The 19,664-nt window shown below is 38.1% G+C and overlaps 2 protein-coding genes across 2 annotated transcripts; both read left to right on the forward strand.

Moving 5' to 3' along the window:
• Positions 1-426: 426 nt before the first annotated feature.
• TAAR9 (trace amine associated receptor 9) lies at positions 427-1,469 on the forward strand (the record flags this gene model as incomplete). The annotated part of the gene is given in 4 exon segments (XM_080700687.1): positions 427-829; positions 832-1,109; positions 1,113-1,424; positions 1,428-1,469. Coding segments are annotated over 4 exon segments (1,035 nt in total).
• A 9,075-nt stretch (positions 1,470-10,544) lies between these two features.
• LOC308266466 (trace amine-associated receptor 8a) lies at positions 10,545-11,579 on the forward strand (the record flags this gene model as incomplete). Its single annotated transcript, XM_080700688.1, has 1 exon — positions 10,545-11,579. One exon carries the CDS (start codon positions 10,545-10,547, stop codon positions 11,577-11,579), a length of 1,035 nt encoding a protein of 344 aa, XP_080556814.1.
• Positions 11,580-19,664: the final 8,085 nt, after the last annotated feature.

Consider the following 19,664-nt stretch of genomic DNA (forward strand, 5'->3'; position numbering starts at 1 on the left):
AAATAAAACTCAACCTTTGATGGCCTAATTATTCCTCAACTCAAGAAGTTACAGGTGAAACTTTGAAAAGGTAAAGGCTTTTCTAATTATAAGCAAATTATATTCCATAATTTTATATAATATGTATGTATTAATATATGACTAATTACACTGCTAGGCATTTATTTAACAATACATTTGACTGTGTTTTTAATGGCTTTTTTGCAACAATTCCCATTCTAAATGCATTAAAAACTTAAGAATGCTTTCTGAAAAAACCAAAAGGTTACAGGTAATTTGCCAAAAAAAAAAATTTTATAAGATCTACTTTGATTTTAACTGGAACTATTTTTCTCCCCCAGAAGCCTTCAGACTTGCCATCTTTCTTGTTTTCAATCGCTGAAATCGGGAGCTGGGGAGCTTTGATATAACCCAAGCAAGAAGGTGATGGTGAACAATTTCTCCCAAGCTGAAGCTGTGGAGCTCTGTTATGAGAATGTGAATGGCTCCTGCATTAAAAGCCCTTACTCGCTGGGCCCCCGCGTGATCCTGTATGCCGTCCTCGGTTTGGGTGCTGTCCTGGCGGTGTTTGGAAACTTACTGGTCGTGATCGCTATCCTTCACTTCAAACAGCCACACACACCCACAAACTTCCTGATCGCGTCCCTGGCCTGTGCCGACTTCTTGGTGGGAGTCACCGTGATGCCCTTCAGCACCGTGAGGTCGGTGGAGAGCTGCTGGTACTTCGGGGAGAGCTACTGTAAACTTCATACGTGTTTCGACGCGTCCTTCTGTTTTGCTTCTTTATTTCACTTATGCTGCATCTCTATTGATAGATGCATTGCTGTTACTACCCGCTGACCTATCCAACCAAGTTCACGGTATCAGTTTCGGGAATATGCATTGTTCTCTCTTGGTTCTTTTCCTTCACGTATAGTTTTTCAATCTTTTACACTGGAGCCAATGAGGAAGGGATCGAGGAATTAGTAGTTGCTCTCACCTGTGTGGGAGGCTGTCAGGCTTCTCTGAATCAGAGTTGGGTTCTACTTTGTTTTCTTCTATTCTTTCTACCCACGGCCGCCATGGGGTTTATATACGGTAGGATATTTTTGGTGGCTAAGCAATCAGGCTAGAAAGAAAGTACAGCCAGCCACGCTCAGTCCTCCTCAGAGAGTTACAAAGAAAGAGTAGAAAAAAGAGAGAGAAAGGCTGCCAAAACTTTGGGGATTGCTATGGCAGCGTTTCTTGTCTCTTGGCTACCATACATTATCGATGCGGTGATTGATGCTTACATGAATTTCATAACTCCCCCTTATGTTTATGAGATATTAGTGTGGTGTGTTTATTATAATTCAGCTATGAACCCCTTGATCTATGCTTTCTTTTACCCCTGGTTTAGGAAGGCAATAAAACTCATTGTGAGTGGCAAAGTCTTAAGGAGAGATTAGTCAACAATTAATTTATTTTCTGGAGAAGCAGATAGAGATTAAAATATCACTGCCACTGGAGTTTCAAAACTAACTCAAAATCAAAGTCAAGTGCAGAAATAAACACCTGAATCTTGAGAGAGGCAGGTGTACTCCTTTGCCAAGTAAAAACTTACATTCAACAGTTGTTTTAAAGCCATTTTTCATCTTTATGTGTTTTTATATTTCTTAGAATTTAGTGATAGCTGAGTAAGATTTGTTGATTTTTCCCACTTGATAATCTTTAATGGATCTCTGATTTTCTACCTTCTCTGAATTTTCTACTTGTCTTTTCAAATTGTGTGAAGTTCTATAATTTCTCCCACACTTTGATCAGTGTGCAGTTGTCCAAAATACACAAAGCTGCTGCCTAACTTTAAAGTGAGAGTCTTTGGGGACAAAAATCTTCTTTAAAGTATATCTTGCTTGAGAAGAAAATATGAGATTTTACATTCTGGAGACCTTTTTAAATGTAAGAGGATTTTATAGCCAATGTCCCACTGGCTCAGTTGAGCATGAGTCCTTTTAGAGGACTTTATGCAGAACTGGAATGTTGAACTTTAATAACTAGAGACCATCTGAAGCCGGGTGCTTTAGCACACATCTGTAGTACCGGTATTTGGGAAACAGAAAAAGGAGAATCATACATCTGAGACAAGCCTCGACAACTTAGCTATGCTCTGCAACTTAGTGATGTCTTGTTTAAAATTAAAAATAAAAAATAAGACTGGGGGTGTAGCTCAAAGGTAGAATTCCTCTGGGTTCAAAACTCAGTACCACATACACAAAAAAATCTGAAAACACTTGAACTTTGTACTTTCTGAACTTTGGCAACTCTTCCTCTCTATTTTATAGATACTGTGTCACAAATGATTATATGATTGAACATGTTACTTTTGGAGAACATAATTTATTATTGTAGAATATGCATGTAAATAAAAAATTGATCTCTATATTTTTCTTTTCAGAAGTAAATGGGATTTTATTTAAAAGGCAAGTTCAAATTAGCATGATTTCACCTTTGAGTTCTTACTTTGATCTAGGCAATGACTATATTTGGAATTTAAAATATAAAAAATAGAGTGATCCAAATATAATCAGAGATAGTTAATGTTCAAAATGGTATTATACACTCTAGAAATAGCACCAATTTTCTCATCAAATATGTATTTCCCAATCAACATAAATTTTAATAAAAATATGATGTGTGTTTCAATATACAATAAATATTTGAAAAATAATAGGGCAATTTATTTCTTAAGTCTTTAAACAAAAACCTTGAGTTTTTGTTTAAGAAGATGATTTTCACAGGCTATTCTGTAAAAATCTTGTTTATGAAATAAAAAGATAACTAAGTAAACAGTTACATAAACATGCTATGTATTCATTTTCTAAATGAACCAGTTTAAAAATATTCTATACAACATTAAGCTGTTTCATACTTGTACACTAATACCTTTTAATTAGAGTTGAGAGTATTTAAGGGTATGAAGTCTTTGGGGCAGAGTAATTGTTGATGGTACACACCATAATGTCCAGGACCAGGTCTACTGGTCACCTTTCAGATGACCATAGCTAAGATCCCTTATTCCCCTTCTTCAGATGCAGCTCGAAGTTTGTGTCCCTTGATGGTGAGTCAGTGATGTCTCCGTCAGATGTGTTCTTTCTCCTGATTGCAAATGTAAGCTTGCATTGACATATATAGGTAATAAGGAAAATAATCTGAGGAAAATTAAAAATATAGACTATTTTTTCGCTTGTATTATGAGAGCACAATCTGCAGATGAACTATTGCAGAAGTAAATTCCGACATGTAATACTTTTAAGCTCTTATCCAGATCTGCACTAGAGAACACACTTCCAATATAATTTTTCTTGCTTATTTTTCTACTTTTCTTATAGCTTGTGTGTGTGTGTGTGTGTGTGTGTGTGTGTGTGTGTGTGTGTGGTACTAGGGATGGAAACATTCTACCTTTGTGAGACACCCCAGCCCTATTTTTTATTCTTTATTTTGAAGCAGGGTCTCACTTCTCACTAAGTTGCAGAGGGCCTCACTAAGTAGCTGAGACTGACCACAAACTGCGCTCCTCCTGTCTCAGCCTCCCGGGTACTGGGATTACAAGCATGCGCCACCACACCTAACTTAAAGGCATTTAAAAATCAAGTGAATGACCAACTCTTTGTTTTCACCCATCAAATAATGGTCCATTAATCTTTTACATTTAAGAAACCTCTAATACTCTCTTCATTTGTTTTTCTAAAAGAGAACACACTTAATAATTTTTGAAGAAAGTCCAGCTTCAGCCTGTTGGTAGGGTTCACTTAATATAATTTTATATTTAATGAGAAAAAATGTTAGTCCATGTAAACTTACTTAGTATTAAGTCTCCTCATTTGAAGTGCCAATATACAAGGTGAGCCCTCAAAGATTCATCATGATGATTGTACTCAGCAAGCTTATTTTTGAAAACAGACAATTTCTTTTATTTGCAAAGGCTGCAGAGGTCTCACTGAGGTCCAGTGCAGCCATCTTAAGCAAGGCTGCCTTCCTGGGATCTCATCTTTATCGTCCAGCTTCCTCCATGCTGAAGTCACTTGCCCTTTTTATATCTTAGCTGCTCACCTATGAAATAGAGATGATGATGGAACATCTCATTTAGGTTTTAATGTAAAAATGACCATGGCATAAAATAGAACTTTTGAATATGAAAGAGCCCAGAAACAGACTAATACTATATATTCTTTGTTTCATGTCTTAAATAATTTTCAACAGAAAGAATTTAAAAGGCTGTTTTACTTGAGAAACTTTCAAACATGCCCTTGTAAGACCGATTTTCTGAGGTCACATAATCAAGTTGTTAGCCAAAAGGACCGCTTGATTATTGTAAACTGTGTTGGATTTTAATTTTAATAAAAAATTAGGGCTCAGGGGAAGCTTTAGGGTTCTGCAGAAAGAGCCACTTGACTGATATACAGATTAAAAAATACTTATGTACACAAAAGGATTTGTATAAACTGCTTATGTAACATTCTTACTATGTGGGGTTTCCGAATTGCATTTTGTTTTTCTTATTGTCAATATTAAAAACAAGGAATTGCTGATGAGAAAGCAAGCTATGAAGGGATTCCATGTACTAAATTCTGGAGCTGGAAAATTTTTTAAAAAATTTCCAGAAGTACAGCAAGGATTATCTTCCCAGGAATTACCTGGGAGCTGACCTTTATATTTTGTTCTATACACACACACACACACACACACACACACACACACACACCGACCTTTATATTTTGTTCTATACACACACACACACACACACACACACACACACACACCATGGGCAATATTTCATCATTTCATAAGGACAATGCTAAGCTAAGCTGCAGGGAGCCTGACCCATAGAGAAATTTCAGGAGACATTCAGAGAAACATAGTTTATACAAAGAATAAAACAGAAGGAGTGAAGTTTTATTTTTTTTTTGAAGATTTAAAGGAGTTTATTAGAAAGATAGAAATACAGAAAATAGAAATACAGCCCCAAACCAAGATGGCATGAGGGGATGACTCGAATGAGTACACCCAGGAGTGAAGTTTTAGAAAGAGAAAATTTATTTAGAAGGGACAGCTTCCTGATGTCGTTTATTAATACCAATCAGGCAAAAGCAAAGTTTTACCTGTGGTAAAGTTTGTCCTCTCTTCACTAATCTAAGACCAGTGCTAAACAAGTTGAAAATACAACTGCTGTCTGGTCTGATTCTGAGCCTGTGCTCACAGACTGAGTAATCCCATTAGTAAACCAAGTTTGGGCTTTTCGCCTTCTTCCAGTAGCTGACATGTGAGGCGGAGGGGTGCTGGTGCTGTGGTGTTAGGTGACATGAACTCTGGGCTCATGCAGTTCTTGTGTGCCCTGCAGCCTTGCTCATGCCTGGTCTCAGATGTGTTGTTTCTATTGGAAGATCCAATAAGACCTAACTCATAATGAATGGTTTCAGACACACTATCATTTGATGGTGTATGGTCAAATATTCCATTGCCACCGGGACTCAGAAGCGCATCAAGAGCCATGTTCCAAAAAAAAAAAAAAAGTGTTTTAGGCTTCACTGAAAATAGCCTGGTCTTACTCAAAAAAATGGCATGTGCTCTTCTAGTAGAGCCTTTCATAACATAACATCTACACTGCATCATTTCTTTCCTTTTTTTTTTTTTTATACAACTAATACCTAGAGCACTAAGGGACCACTAAATTTGTGTGGCTGTTATACACCAGTCTCATTCCACTGCAGAGCAGTTTCCTGCCCCACACAAATACAGCAGATCATTTTGCTACCAACTATCCCAGTATAGAGACTAGAGTGAATTTTTTTCCCCCTCAGTTCTGGGACCCAACCCAGAGCCTTGTGTATGTTAGGCAAACATTCTACATTCACACCCCTCCACCTCACATGTCAGCTACTTGAAGAAGGGAAAAAGCCCAAGCTTGCTTTACTAATGGGCTTACTCACTCTGGGACCCCATCCAGAGCCTTATGTATGCTAGGCAAGCATGGAGCCACATTCCAGCCCAGAGTAGTTTTATTTATTTATTTATTTATTTATTTATTTATTTATTTATTTATTTTTGGTGGTACTGGGGTTCCTGGAAACCCGTCTACCTCCGGACTACACTCCCAGACCTATTTTTTTTTTTAGAAACAGGGTCTCTTAAGCCAGCGCTGCTGGCTTCGAACTACCAAGCGCGGGGATTACAAGCGTGCGCCACCACACCCACCACACCCGGCCCAGAGTGGTATTTTTAAATATGGAATATGAAGCCAGGCTTGGTGGCACATGCTTATAATCCCCGTGCTTGGGAGGCACAGGTTCAAAGCCAGCCTCAGCTGGCTTAAGAGACCCTGTTTCCGAATAAAATATAAAAAATAGGTTTTGGAGTGTAATCCAGAGGTAGAAGGCCCCTGGGTTCCATCCCCAGTACCACCAAAAAAAAAAAAAAAGAAGTAAAATAATTTTTTCCACAATGGCATCTGCATTATTAGCACCAGAATCACCTGAAAGTACTTGTTAAGAATGTAGATTTTAAGCTTTCACCCAGGTCTTTCCACTCACTGGCGGCCAAGAAATCTGCATATGAGCAAAAAAGACTTGCATAGAAATATCACCAGAGAGTTCTTTTGTCTTTGTCAAACTATTCTTCTGGGATAATCTATATTTTAGGTATGGATTTTATTGGCTATATTTTATTATTTTATTTATTTTTCTTTTATTATTTATTATTTATTATTTATTATTTTATTATTATATATTTTATTATTTTATTTATTTTTCTTATGAGTATTAACTCACATTAATAAAATGGGTTTCACTGTGACATTCCCATACATACATATATGGAACTTTAATCCTATGGAATGGCTGGAAGCCAGAAAAGTCAGGGATTCGCTCTTCTCCCTTAGAGCCTACAGAAGGAAGGCAGCAGTGCTGGCACCTGACTTCAGGCCAGGGAGACACGTTTGGAATTTCCAATTTCTAGGTCTCCAGGCCAGTAAGACTATAATGCATCGTGTTCTGGTGAGCTAATAAAATTGTAACACAGCAGCAATTGAAAACTAATAGAATGTGAGGATCCCAAGCCAGCTGCCCCCCCCTATGGTTTCAGATACCTCCTGTGGATTGGATGCCAACCTAACCAATGAGCTCAGCTGTCATTAGTCAGTGAGCAGCACTCTTAGACCTTGGTTTCCTAATAAAGAACAAAGGCAGATCATGGTCCTCTGGTGTGAAGAAATCTTCCTGATTTTTCTCTATTAAATTGCACTTCCCAGAGTCTAGATAAATTTGTGTCTGATTGGTTTCCTGCTTGGCAGTAAAATTTATTTAGTTAGAGCCCAAACTTTGATCTCATATTCTTCATTAGGCTTTTTTTCTCACCTCATCCTAATATAAAAATAAGTAAATCAGTCAAAACAAAATAAAACAGCAACATGGATACTATCTGAAGAGATGTCTCCTGCTATTTTTACATACGTCTTCTTCCTTCTTACAGTTAAACAATATCAGTCATTGTTCATAACTCACTTGCCTTTCCTACCTATTCCCATTTATTCTCAAATTGTAATTTAGATTGTCTCTATCTTCCACTAGAAGTCTAATTATGCTCATCAGTAACATATTTGTTGATGGCAATCAAAGATTCTCAGTTTTTATTCAAATTGACACATCTACACCATCTAACAATCTTGGCTACACCCTCTTTTTAGAATAGTTTTATCCCGTGGGGAACTTGGGACCACTTTTCCTATTTTTCCATGTGTATTTCTTCCCACTCTTTCTTTTGCAGGCATAACTTTGAAGTCATCTCTCCTTAGATTTTTTTCTCTTTTCACTGTGTACATTCTAATTCAGTCAACAAATTATGTCTTTTACAGCCTCGGCACTGTGGCAGGTATGTACTGGCCAATTGCATTCACTCCTATGGTTTCAAACACACTAGCCTGTGAGAAATTCCAATTGACTATCTCTGTCCCAGTTTCTTTTCTGAGCTGAAAACAGTGACCACCCTACCTGCTAAAGAACTTACTTCATTTTGATCCAGCTGGTGTATACCTAGCACCTCATCTTTCCCTCCCAATGTTCTCCTCTTCTTTATACTATACCTGAAAATTACCCGTAACTCCTGCCTCTTCATCCTTTCGGTCTTTAAATTGCATATTTTATGTTCTCAGAAAACAGGAAAATAAGGTCATTGGATGAAAGTGTGGTGAGAACTAGTTAGGTCTGAGAATTTAGATCAAGATAGGTAAGAGAGCATGACCAGGAAGAATTTGTTATATGATAAATGGGATAATTGTTTTCATGTTACACCTTTAATATATGCTTTCTACTTTTTATCTAATATAATTTTAATATCATCTAAAACTGCAGATCAGATTTCTCTTTTGAAATACTGCATGTATAGCTGTGGAGGGAAAAAAAAGTCCTTATCACCTCCTACTTGACAGTTGCTTTATGAGATCAAGGGTAACTATTTTTCTAAGACCTGAAATCTTGTTATGGAGCTTCAGTTCTTAATCTTCCTCTTCAGTTCCATAAATTTCTGATAACAGAGTTCCACTAAGGCTCTGGGTCAATAAAAGTAGCTATTGTCACAACTGTCTGGCCTTCAGCTCCTGCTCCATCCTGCCTGGCTATATTGTAGTTACCACCAAGTAGGATATTCTTTGCTTCATTGTGGAGGTGCTATTACAAAGAGATCATTTAATATCTGAATTTAAATAGGCAGGTATTCCTGGGGGCTTATCACTGGTAGAGAGGTACAGATCCCTGTGATTGGGGTATGAATTTCTTTTTTAATAGTGGAGATCAAACTCTGGGACCCATGAATGCCAGGCAATTAGTCTGCCACTGAGCTACATCTCAGCCCTCTTTATTTTTGAGACAAGGTCTCACTAAGTTGTTAAGACTGGCTTCAGACTTGTAATCCTCCTTTTTTAGCTTCCTGAGTAGCTGGGATTAGAGGTGTGTACAACCACACCAATCTCGAATTTCTTACTACTTTTGTCCTTAAGTGTATGTGTGTGTGTGTGTGTGTGTGTGTGTGTGTGTGTGTTTTGTGGTACTGGGGGTGAAACCCAGAGGCTTTTCTACCTCCATGCTATACTCCCAGACCTATTTTATATTTTATTTGGAAACAGGGTCTCACTAAGTAGCTGAGGCTGTCTTCTAACCTATGCGATCCTCCTGTCTCAGCCTCCCAAGCGCTGGGATTACAAGCTTGAGCCACCATGCCTGGCTTGAATTTGTGTTTTTTAAAACTAAGTCCAAAAGTACAACAGAATATGTACCAGATGCTTGAAACCTCAAATCACCAGTGGTCCTATTTATACAATGTTCCTTGTTTCCAGGTGGATTCTCAGCCACCTGCTATCCCACGCCTGATACCTGGGGCCAACCAAATTCCTCCTCTCACCCTGAAAACCGGGCCATCCTCTCCCACCCTTTCAGAGAGCCCGATACAGCACAGAGAGAGTTTACAGGTATTGTAGTTTCAGGCCTACACAAAGGCTGTTGTCTTCACCCCAGGGTAGTAGTCTTTGATGGCCAAAGTAATCTAGGTACCAATGCTTCCTGTTATGGAGACTGCAAATTTCCTGGGGGTCATTTGTCTGCCTTTGAGGTGGCAGGCCCATGAAAATTGCAGATGCCTGGGTCATTTTCCTTGCCCTCATTGTGGCCATGGTATATTGGTTCAGCAGCTGGCAAGAGGGTGGTCTAGCAGTGGGTGAGTCTAACATATGTTGAGCTAGAGGGCAGGGCATGCAGACACCTGTTAGGGTCTTCACTTCTCCCCTGAAAATATCTGTGTTCAATAAAATGAGACTTTACACAGCAAATGTCAAATGCCATGACAGGTTAAGAGAGCCCATAAAAGAAAAAAGGAAAAAGGTTTATATTTGGAAAATTGTCATGATAAATTCTTTCCATGTTTTTGAACAAGTGTCCTTTCTCTTGTTAACTTCTATTTTGCATGGGGCCTTGGGAATAGGTAATATTATTGGCAGAACACAGAGAAACATGTTTTATAGAAAAACTTAATTGTAATTGAGAAAGTTAAATATTTTTCCATGATTCACACCTTACTCTGCAGGGATTCCTTGTGAGGAATGATGAATTAGTGAAGGTTATTGGCTGGTTTCCTAAGACATCCTCGGAGGAGGAAGAAGCCTATTAAAAGGTGACTTTCTGAATATGTAATTATATGTAATTATCTTTTGTAAGGTAAATTTTCATAAGTGTAAAGAACCAGGTATTTAAATCGTTTTTTTAATTATTCATATAATGTGATTCCAAGGTTGAAGAAAATTCAAAGTAGATTTGTTTCGCATAAACTATAAAGTTTAGACATGGGTACAGAACTAATTACATGATTAAAAACAGAGAGAATGATTTTCTAAGATTTAAAATATTTAATTTTTCCATAATTAAAATGGAAATGGATAAAATTCGAGGCAATATTTCAAAGCAGTTGCTCAGATACGCATTTTAATTCTTAAAATATTATTCTCTACCACAGGGAAGGGCAGAAACACAGCACTGAACAGGAGAACCATGGACAGCAACCTCTCCCAGCCAGTTTTGCAGCTTTGCTATGAGAATGTGAATGGGTCTTGTATCAAAACTCCCTATTCGCCTGGATGGCGGGTGCTTCTGTACTTGGTGTTTGGCTTTGGAGCTGTGCTGGCTGTGTTTGGAAACTTCCTGGTGATGGCTTCGGTTCTTCACTTCAAGCAGCTACACTCTCCAGCCAATTTTCTTATCACCTCGCTGGCCTGTGCTGATTTCTTGGTGGGGATCACCGTGATGCCCTTCAGCATGGTCAGATCCGTGGAGAGCTGCTGGTACTTTGGAGCCCAATTCTGTGCTCTTCATAGCTGCTGTGATGCGGCCTTCTGCTACTCCTCCCTCTTCCACCTGTGCTTCATTTCCATCGACAGGTACATCGCTGTGACCGACCCCTTGGCCTACCCCGCCAAGTTCACGGTGTCCGTGTCGGGGATTTGCATTGGTCTTTCCTGGGTGCTGCCTCTGGTCTACAGCGGTGCTGTGTTCTACACGGGTGTCAGTGATGATGGGATGGAGGACTTAGTAAGTGCTCTTAACTGTGTAGGTGGCTGTCAAATTGTTGTCAATCAAGATTGGGTTTTGATAGATTTTCTGTTATTCTTCATACCTACCATTGTTATAATAACTCTTTATGGGAAGATTTTTGGGGTAGCTAAACAACAAGCTATAAAAATTGAAACATCTACAGGCAGTAGCAAAGCAAAATCATCCACAGAGAGTTACAAGGCCAGAGTGGCAAAAAGAGAGAGGAAGGCAGCCAAAACCCTGGGGGTCACAGTGATAGCTTTTATAATCTCCTGGTTACCATATACAGTTGATACATTAATTGATGCTTTCATGGGCTTTATCACACCTGCCTATATTTATGAAATTTGCTGTTGGTGTGCTTATTATAACTCAGCCATGAATCCTTTGATTTATGCTTTATTTTATCCTTGGTTTAGGAAAGCCATTAAACTTATTTTAAGTGGGGAAGTTTTAAAGAATAGTTCATCGACCACGAGTTTATTTTCAGAATAAGAGTAAACGCCAGATTGAGGAAGGTAAAGATAAGTACTAATTTATGATGCAATTAAATGTGCAACTTTTCAATACAACTTTTCAACATTGGGGAAATAGAATATTTTTTAAATAAGCAGGAAAAAGTCATAGAAAAACGAAACCATTGAACTATTGTGGAAATGTTTATTCCACTACATAATAAAATGGTTTACATATGCCACTTGTGTCAACGTTTTGAAAATGTCTTTGCCACATGCACACATTTCTGTCAATTTGCTAAATTCTAAATCTGAGTTTTGATTACACCTCCCTAATCATCTTCTCTTTTACACTCAACTTCCATTTATTTTATCTTCAAATAGCCATTTTTGTCTTCTGCAACATTGCATTTGTTGGCTTGGGCTGCCATAACAAAGTACCACACCTTGCTGGGCTTAAACAATAGGAATCTATTGTTTTACCATTCTGGAGTCTGGGAGTCCAAAATCAAAGCACCCCAGCATTAGGTTTCTTTGGGGGGACTCTGCCAGGCTTGCAGAGGTCTCTTCTGCTCTGGGTTTTCACATGCTCTTCCTCTGTGTTTATCTGTGACCTAATCTCTTATTAAAAAGTCATCGGTCGTATTGGGCCCACCCTGATGCCTTACTTTTAACTCAAGTACCTCTTTAAAGACTGAGAATAAGCATTAGGACTGTAACCATGAATTTGGGAACGTATACTTCAGCCCATAACAGACCTGGCCCAGGAGTGAAGATACTGACAAATGCCATGTATTTTCTGTGTTTCTGTGACTTCTCCTTCCTTCCCTTCAGTGTTTGTATTTCCTACTAGTTTTAGAGGCAGCAGGTAAACCTCCTGCGTTAATGTCTGGGCAGAATTTTTGAATGTTCACCCACAATATTGTAGGACTGGTAATTGTAGGACTGGGCTCACATGGTAACTACAGACATTGTCTAGAAAGTTTGAAAGTGGAAAAATCTACCACAAAAAGTTTGGCACAGTGATAATTAGTGAGTTGAAATTGTGAATGGACTATCAATTATCACCAGCAGCTACCATTTCTGTAACTTATTATCTGAAAGTTTGTAAGTCACTTGTGCAACTTTTCTCAACAGTTTTTCTCACCTAAAAATAGTGTGTACAATAACCCCTCTTGTTGTTGGATGATATATTCCAAGATGCCCAGGGGTACCGGTAACTGAATGGTACCGAACCATTTGTTGTTTTCCTATACATAGAAACCTGTGATAAAGTATAATTTATATGTTAAGCACAGTAAGAGATTAGTAACAAATAATAAACTAGAATAATTATGATGATGCACCGTAATATCTGTGTGAATGTGATCTGTGCCATTTTTTTGTATCGCCCATTTTCTTCTGGTGATAATGTGCGATGATGCAATGCCTTTGTCATGAAATGAAGCACAGGATGTTCAGGGCTGCATGTGTCTCAAGCACCGTGGCCATAACTTTTACCGTTTTAAATGTGACCACAGAACTAGCGTGAATGTCTGTCCTTCATAGAAAAATTTGTTCTTACCAGAGATCTTAGAAACTTGGCATATATTTTTTCTTCTTTATTAAAATGTTAAACTTTCACTGTTTCACTTGAAGGAAGAACTTTATGGCATCTGTCTGTCTGATTTGCTAACATCATTGTTCTTGGGCTTTGGAGCTGTTATTAAGTAAAATAAGGATTGCTTGAACACAAGTCCTACATCAATGCAATAGCCAAGATGACTAATAACCAAAATGACTAAGTGACTCGAATGTACAGGTAGCATGCACAACCCAGATGTACTGGACAGATGATTCATGCTACTCAGACAGTGCTTAACTTATAATTCATGAATTGTATGTGGCTGGGGATTTCCCATTTAATCGTGTCTGACCAAAGTTGACACTGAGTGTATAAACTGCAAAAAGTAAAACTTGGGGGAGGGAGGAGACTATTGTTCTTCACTTTTCCAGAAAACAATGGGATAAAATATTATGCTAATTTTCCAAAAGAAGAGTGCTGCATTAGAAAGACTATAAATGATGCATGGTATATGTTTATATTTTGTTCTCTTGAATATTTTGCACTGTTGATTTAATAAAAATAATTTTGGAACTTTTTAGAGTATTTTGTGTAATAAAACAAAATTGTAGTGGAGTACTCAACAGTTTTTCTCACTTAAAAATAGTGGGTACAAGCTAAGCACGGTGGCACATGCTTGAAATTCCAGCGCTTGGGAAGATGAGACAGGAGGATCTTGCAGGTTTGAAGCCAGCCTCAGCTACTTAGTGAGGCTCTCAGCAACTTAATGAGACCCTGTTTCCAAAAAATATATAAAATAGGTTTGGGACTAGAGCCTGAGGGTAGAAAACACCTGGGTTCCATTCCCAGTACCACAAAAAAAAAAAAATAGTGTGTACAATAGTCCCACTTATCCTTGGATAAGTGTACTCCACAACAATTTGTGTGTAAAGCCTATTTTATTTTTATTTTATATATGGAGTCATTATTTAAAATTACTGCAGTATTTTTTCTCATTGGTTTCCAATGCAGTTTTTAATTTTTTTCAAACAAGTTTTGAGCACAATTCTGAGTAAGCACCTATGTCAAAAATGTTTAAGTACTGGACCACCAGGTGTGGTGGCACACATCTGTAATCCCTGTACCTGGGAGCTAGAGGATGATAGGTTAAGGTTAGCCTCAGACTTTATAGAGGCCCTCAGTAACTTATTGAATAAATAAGGGTGGGGGTGTAGCTCACAGGCAGAATGCCCCAGGTGCAATCTTCAGTAACACACACACATACACACACACACACACACACACACACACACACACACACACTGAAGAGGAAACATCTGTGGTGGTCTTGTGTTCATGCAACATCTATTCCTGCTGGGACACACAGGGACTAAGTAAAAAGTGGTGGCCTAAGGTTGCCAACACTTTCAAGTGGCTATCAGAGAGGGTTTTTTCGGAAAGTGTATTTTAGGGGCCAAGGAAGTTAAGATGTGAGAGGCAGATCCAGGAGAGAGGAGAGCAGGAAAGAGACAAACATACTGAGTTGCTTCTTCCCCTGAGCTCTTTCTGAATGCTAAGACACTGACTCGAGCCTGAGAAACACAGAAGAGTACAACTGCTGAGGAGGTGAGCGGAGCCTTGGTAGTTCCACAGAGCCAGGGAGGCAAAAATTTTAGTTCAAGGCTGACAGAGAAGAAGGACCATGGCAAATGCACCAGGACACCTCTGGGCAAGGGAATCTCAGAAAAAGATTGGTCTTCACAAAGTCTGAAATCTAAACTGGACACATCGCAGTACTTGATCTGCTTATATTTTGTCAGCCTGAAAAAGTCTAAATCTTTCCTGGAATAAAAAAAAATTATTCAGGACCTCTGTAGGTTTCATATATAATTAATAATTCTCAATGAAAAAATTTATTCATGAGAAAGGGTTAAAAAACTAAGTAGAAGGAATGACCCTTTGGAGACTTACATATTAGAACTAACAGAATTGGGTTTTAGAAAAGAAATTTCAACAGAAAATTGAAATATGTAAGGAATAAAATGATATCAAAACCAAAATAAAGAGTAGCTGAACATTAAATGGGTCCTGCTTTACAAGTGATGTGTTAAATGTGCTGGTAAAATTTAAAATAATTATTCCAATGGAAACTCTAGAATTAAGGACTACATAATGAAGTAAGGGATTCAGTTACATCTAAGAGCAGATTAAAAACTAGAAAAGATTATTGAAACCGGGCATGGTGGCGTATGCTTGTAATCCCCGCACTTGGGAGACGGAAACAGGAGGATCGCCCAGGTTCGAAGCCAGCTGTGCTGGCTTAAGAGACCCTGTTTCTAAATAAAAATATAAAATAGGTCTGGGAGTATAGCCCGAAAGTAGAAGGGCTTCCAGGAATCCCAGTACCACAAAAAAAAAAGAAACGATTATTGAACTAAACATAGATAAGTAGAAAATATACAGAGAACAGGAGAGCAGCTCTGAGAAAAGGAGTTGGGAAAATACAGAAAACAGTGTGAGTCTTAATGGAGATAATAAAAAGGTTTAAATGAGAACAATATGAATCCTAAAAGCTTAGAGTTGAAAGAGTAAATTAGAAATAATATTTGAGAATCTATTTGACTGACAATTTTCCAATATCAATAAAAGGCATGTAGACCATCTAGAATCTACATGTAGGAGGTGGTTAAATGCTGCCTGCCACTGATATGACCACGATTATATTATAAGTAAAGTTATTTGCTAGGTGTGGTGGTACACACTTGTAATCCCAGTACTTGGGAGGCTGAGACAGGAGGATCACAGGTTCGCCGCCAGCCTCAGCAACTTGTGAGGCCCTCAGCAACTTAGTGAGATCTTGTTTCAAAATAAAGAATAAAATAGGGTTGGGGGTGTAGTTCGGAGATAGAATGACCCTGGATTCAATTCCTAGTACCGCAAGTAATAAAAATCAATTAATAAAATAAAATAAAAATCCAGAAGTGGTGGCACACACTTGTAATCCTAGCATTTGGGAGGCTGAAACAGGAGGATCACCGTTCACAGACAGCCTCAACTACTTAGTGAGGCCCTTTGCAACTTAGTGAGACCCTGTTTCAAAATAAAGAATAAAAAATAGGGCTGGGGGTATAGTTTGGAGGTAGAATGCCCTTTAGTTCCATCCCCAGTACCATAAAAATAAATAAATAAATAAATAAATAAATAAATAAATAAATTACTTAAATAAAGCCACTTGTTTTTCGTATGTGGATTGGGTACTGCAAAATACATAAGTTTCAAATATGGTTTTTGGAGTTCCTACCATTTTAACTGGCTTTTTTTTGTGTGTGGTAATGGGTGTGGCACCCAGGGACTTTTCTACCTCGGGGTTATACTCCCAGACCGATTTTATACTTTATTTAGAAACAGGATCAAGCTGGGCGTGGTGGTGCACGCTTATAATCCCTGCGCTTGGGAGGCGGAGACAGGAGGATCACGCTGGTTCGGAGCCAGCCGTGCTGGTTTAAGAGACCCTGTTTCCAAATAAAAACATATAAAATAGGTCTGGGAGTGTAGCCCGGAGGTAGAAGGGCTTCCATGAACCCCAGTAGCACCAAAAAAAAAAAAAAGAAAAAAGAAAAGAAAAGAAAGAAAGAAACAGGGTCTCACTAAGTTGCTGAGAGCCTCACTAAGTAGCTGAGGCTGGCTTCGAACCTGTGCGATCCTCCTGTCTCAGCCTACCTAGACCTGAGATTACAAGCGTGCATCTCCACACCTGGCTAAGCAGGTTAAAAGCCACTTGAACTTATGACAAAGATTTTAAGAAAATTGGTGTGAACTGTCAGTTGGCCCCTGTACAGTTCATTTGATTTCAGAAATGTCAAGTGATCCTGAGAGACAGAGTTTGAACAAGAACTTTAGAATGTTTCCAATTTTCTAGACAGACACAGAAAATTAGCAAAAACCTGAGGAGAGACAGAGGAGTGAAAAGATGGAGATAAGCTGGGGGAAAAAAGTTTAATAGAGCAAAATCTCTAGCTCTCAGCTAATATTAAAAATTAAAAATTTTAAATATTAAATTTAAAAATTAAAAATTAAAAATATTAAAAAATGAAGGAGTTTGAAAAGGAAGAAGAAGGAGGAGGAAGAAGAAGGAGGAGGAAGAAGAGGAAGAGGAGGAGGAGGAGGAGGAGGAGGAGGAATAGCTAACGAAGCTGGGCTTGATGGCACACATCTGTCTGGAAGGCTGAGACAGGAGAATTGCAGGTTCAAGGCCAGCCTCAGTAACTTAGTAAAACCCCATTTCAAAATAAAATATAAAACAGATTTGGGGTGTAGCTCAATGGTAGAATGCCCAGGATTCATCTCCAGTACCACAAACAACAATTAAATAAACACAAACAAAATCTAATTAGTGTCTGGATGTTTTTAGAAGTGAAACTTTTTCCTACAGATAAAGACTGATTATGATATGTTTGCTCTGAAATCAGAATAAAACTAAACAAGAAAACTACAAAATGGGCCTCATCTGGGTACTCTGAAGAGTGTGCAAAAGAGGTCACAAGGTCCACAGCCCTTCTATGGCTTGGAGGGGAGTGTTAAGCACACAGTATGACTTGGGGGAACTGAGAACATCTTTGTTTCCACTGTGAAAAACAGCCATGTCATAGGAGTTGGAACCTACAGAGACAGCCTAGATCTATGTCTGTGGAATGAGGTGGACTCCATCTCATGCTGGAAGTTAGATGGATGTGGGGAGAAAAGACTTGGGAAGCCAAATTCATGGAGCTTGAGTTTATTGAGTTCCATGAGATAGTGTCTTATAAGATAATTAAAGACCAGCTATGGGAAAGTCAAGAAAAGTACATTGTGGTCTGCCTGAGTTTGTGTTAGCTGAAATTTCTATTGAGTATGTCTTTTCTATTTCCATGTACTACTCATAGAATAAAATTTTAAATGATTGGTAGGATGTAAAAAATTGTGCTTAACTTTGAAACTTTTTTCTATTTTTCACCTGAGTACCTTCCATCTGTCCTTCTAAACCTGGCTGTAAATTCAAAATTCAATGCATTATTTTCATACATTCTACATATATTAATTTTCCTTGTATAATTTCTCACTGAATATTTTTACATGTATTTAGTTTGAAGCACATCATACTGGTATCGTTGTTTTAGGTCTATCTCTCATATTAAATGGTGACCAAAATAAAAATGGCTTAGTTCTAATGTATCCACGTATACTCAAGATCATGCCACAAATAGGCGCTTAATTAAAAAACAATTATAAATGCTGGATATATGAACTAATGATCAACAGTTGCATTCATGAATGTCATGAAGGATTTATTCCCCATGTGTTTTAGGGTTACCGAAGTCATTTTGCTTTGGTACTGATCCTAAAGAGAATGCTTTCAAATTGCATTATTAAGTAAATCATGAGTGGTATGCCTTTTTGGTAGGAACATATTTTTTTTTTAGGTCTGGGATGGAACCCAGGGGCATTTGACTTCCAAGCTACGCCCTCTGCCCTATTTTTTTATTCTTTATTTTGAGACATGATCTCACTAAGTTGCGGAGGGCTTCATTAAGTATCTGAGGCTGCCCACGAAACTCGATACTCCTGTCTCAGTCTCCAGAATGCTGGGATTACAAGTGTGTGTGCCACCATGCCCAACAGGAACATTTACCTATACAGAAAATCTCTTGCCTTTTTAGTTTGCAAGTAACTTTTTTAAAAAAAAATAATGAATTTCATCAAAGTTTCCCTGCATGTCATCAGATGACTACAAAATTTTATTCTTTTAGTATGTTAAAATAGTGAATTAAAAGTATTAATTTCCTAATATTAAAGCAAACTTCCATTCTTGGCATAGACTCTAATTACGAGATACCATCTTTTAGATAATGGTTTGTTTGGGATTTACATTGTTTATAAGTAGAAGTTCCTCTCATTTTCTTTTTTTCATATTGTCCCCCTTGGGTTTTCCTGTAGAGGCTCTCCTACACTAAATTTTAAATGGAGATTATCAAGCTAAATAGTAAAAGTTTCTTACTATTCACACCTTGTACTTCAGGGACTTCCATTAGGTGATTTTTAGATGTGGGATTTGGCTGTGCTTTGTGAGCTTTTGTTATTAAGCGTTCAGACAGCCTCGGGGGTGGGGATTGTAAAAGATAACTTATAAAATAACACGTCCTATCAGATATTATTACTTTGACAAGGGCAAGCTCTTGGACTCCAAGACCGAGTAATGAATGATGACAGATAAGCTGCGAGGTAGGACCTCGTCCGTGACAATAGTGAGTTTGCAATGTATTTGGTTCAAATTAAACAACTTGGTTTAGAAAATTGTTTTGCAGTTATAAAAGAACAGTGGTAAAAATACCATTGATGGTGGGGCATTTAAACTGAATACGTGATTATTTCAAACACTCGAAATTTAAAATTGAAATGGAGGTGGGGCAAGGTGTTATAAAATTATTTGATAACTATAGCATGGGTGTTCACTTTAAAGAAGGATTTCCTACCCTTCAGGAAACATAAAACTCTTCAGGTGACGGACCAAAACACAGGATTTCTGCACAGGCAGACAGCCTCACC

This window comes from Muscardinus avellanarius (assembly GCF_963383645.1).
Source record: "Muscardinus avellanarius genome assembly, chromosome: 8".
In the NCBI taxonomy this organism is placed as follows: domain Eukaryota; kingdom Metazoa; phylum Chordata; class Mammalia; order Rodentia; family Gliridae; genus Muscardinus; species Muscardinus avellanarius.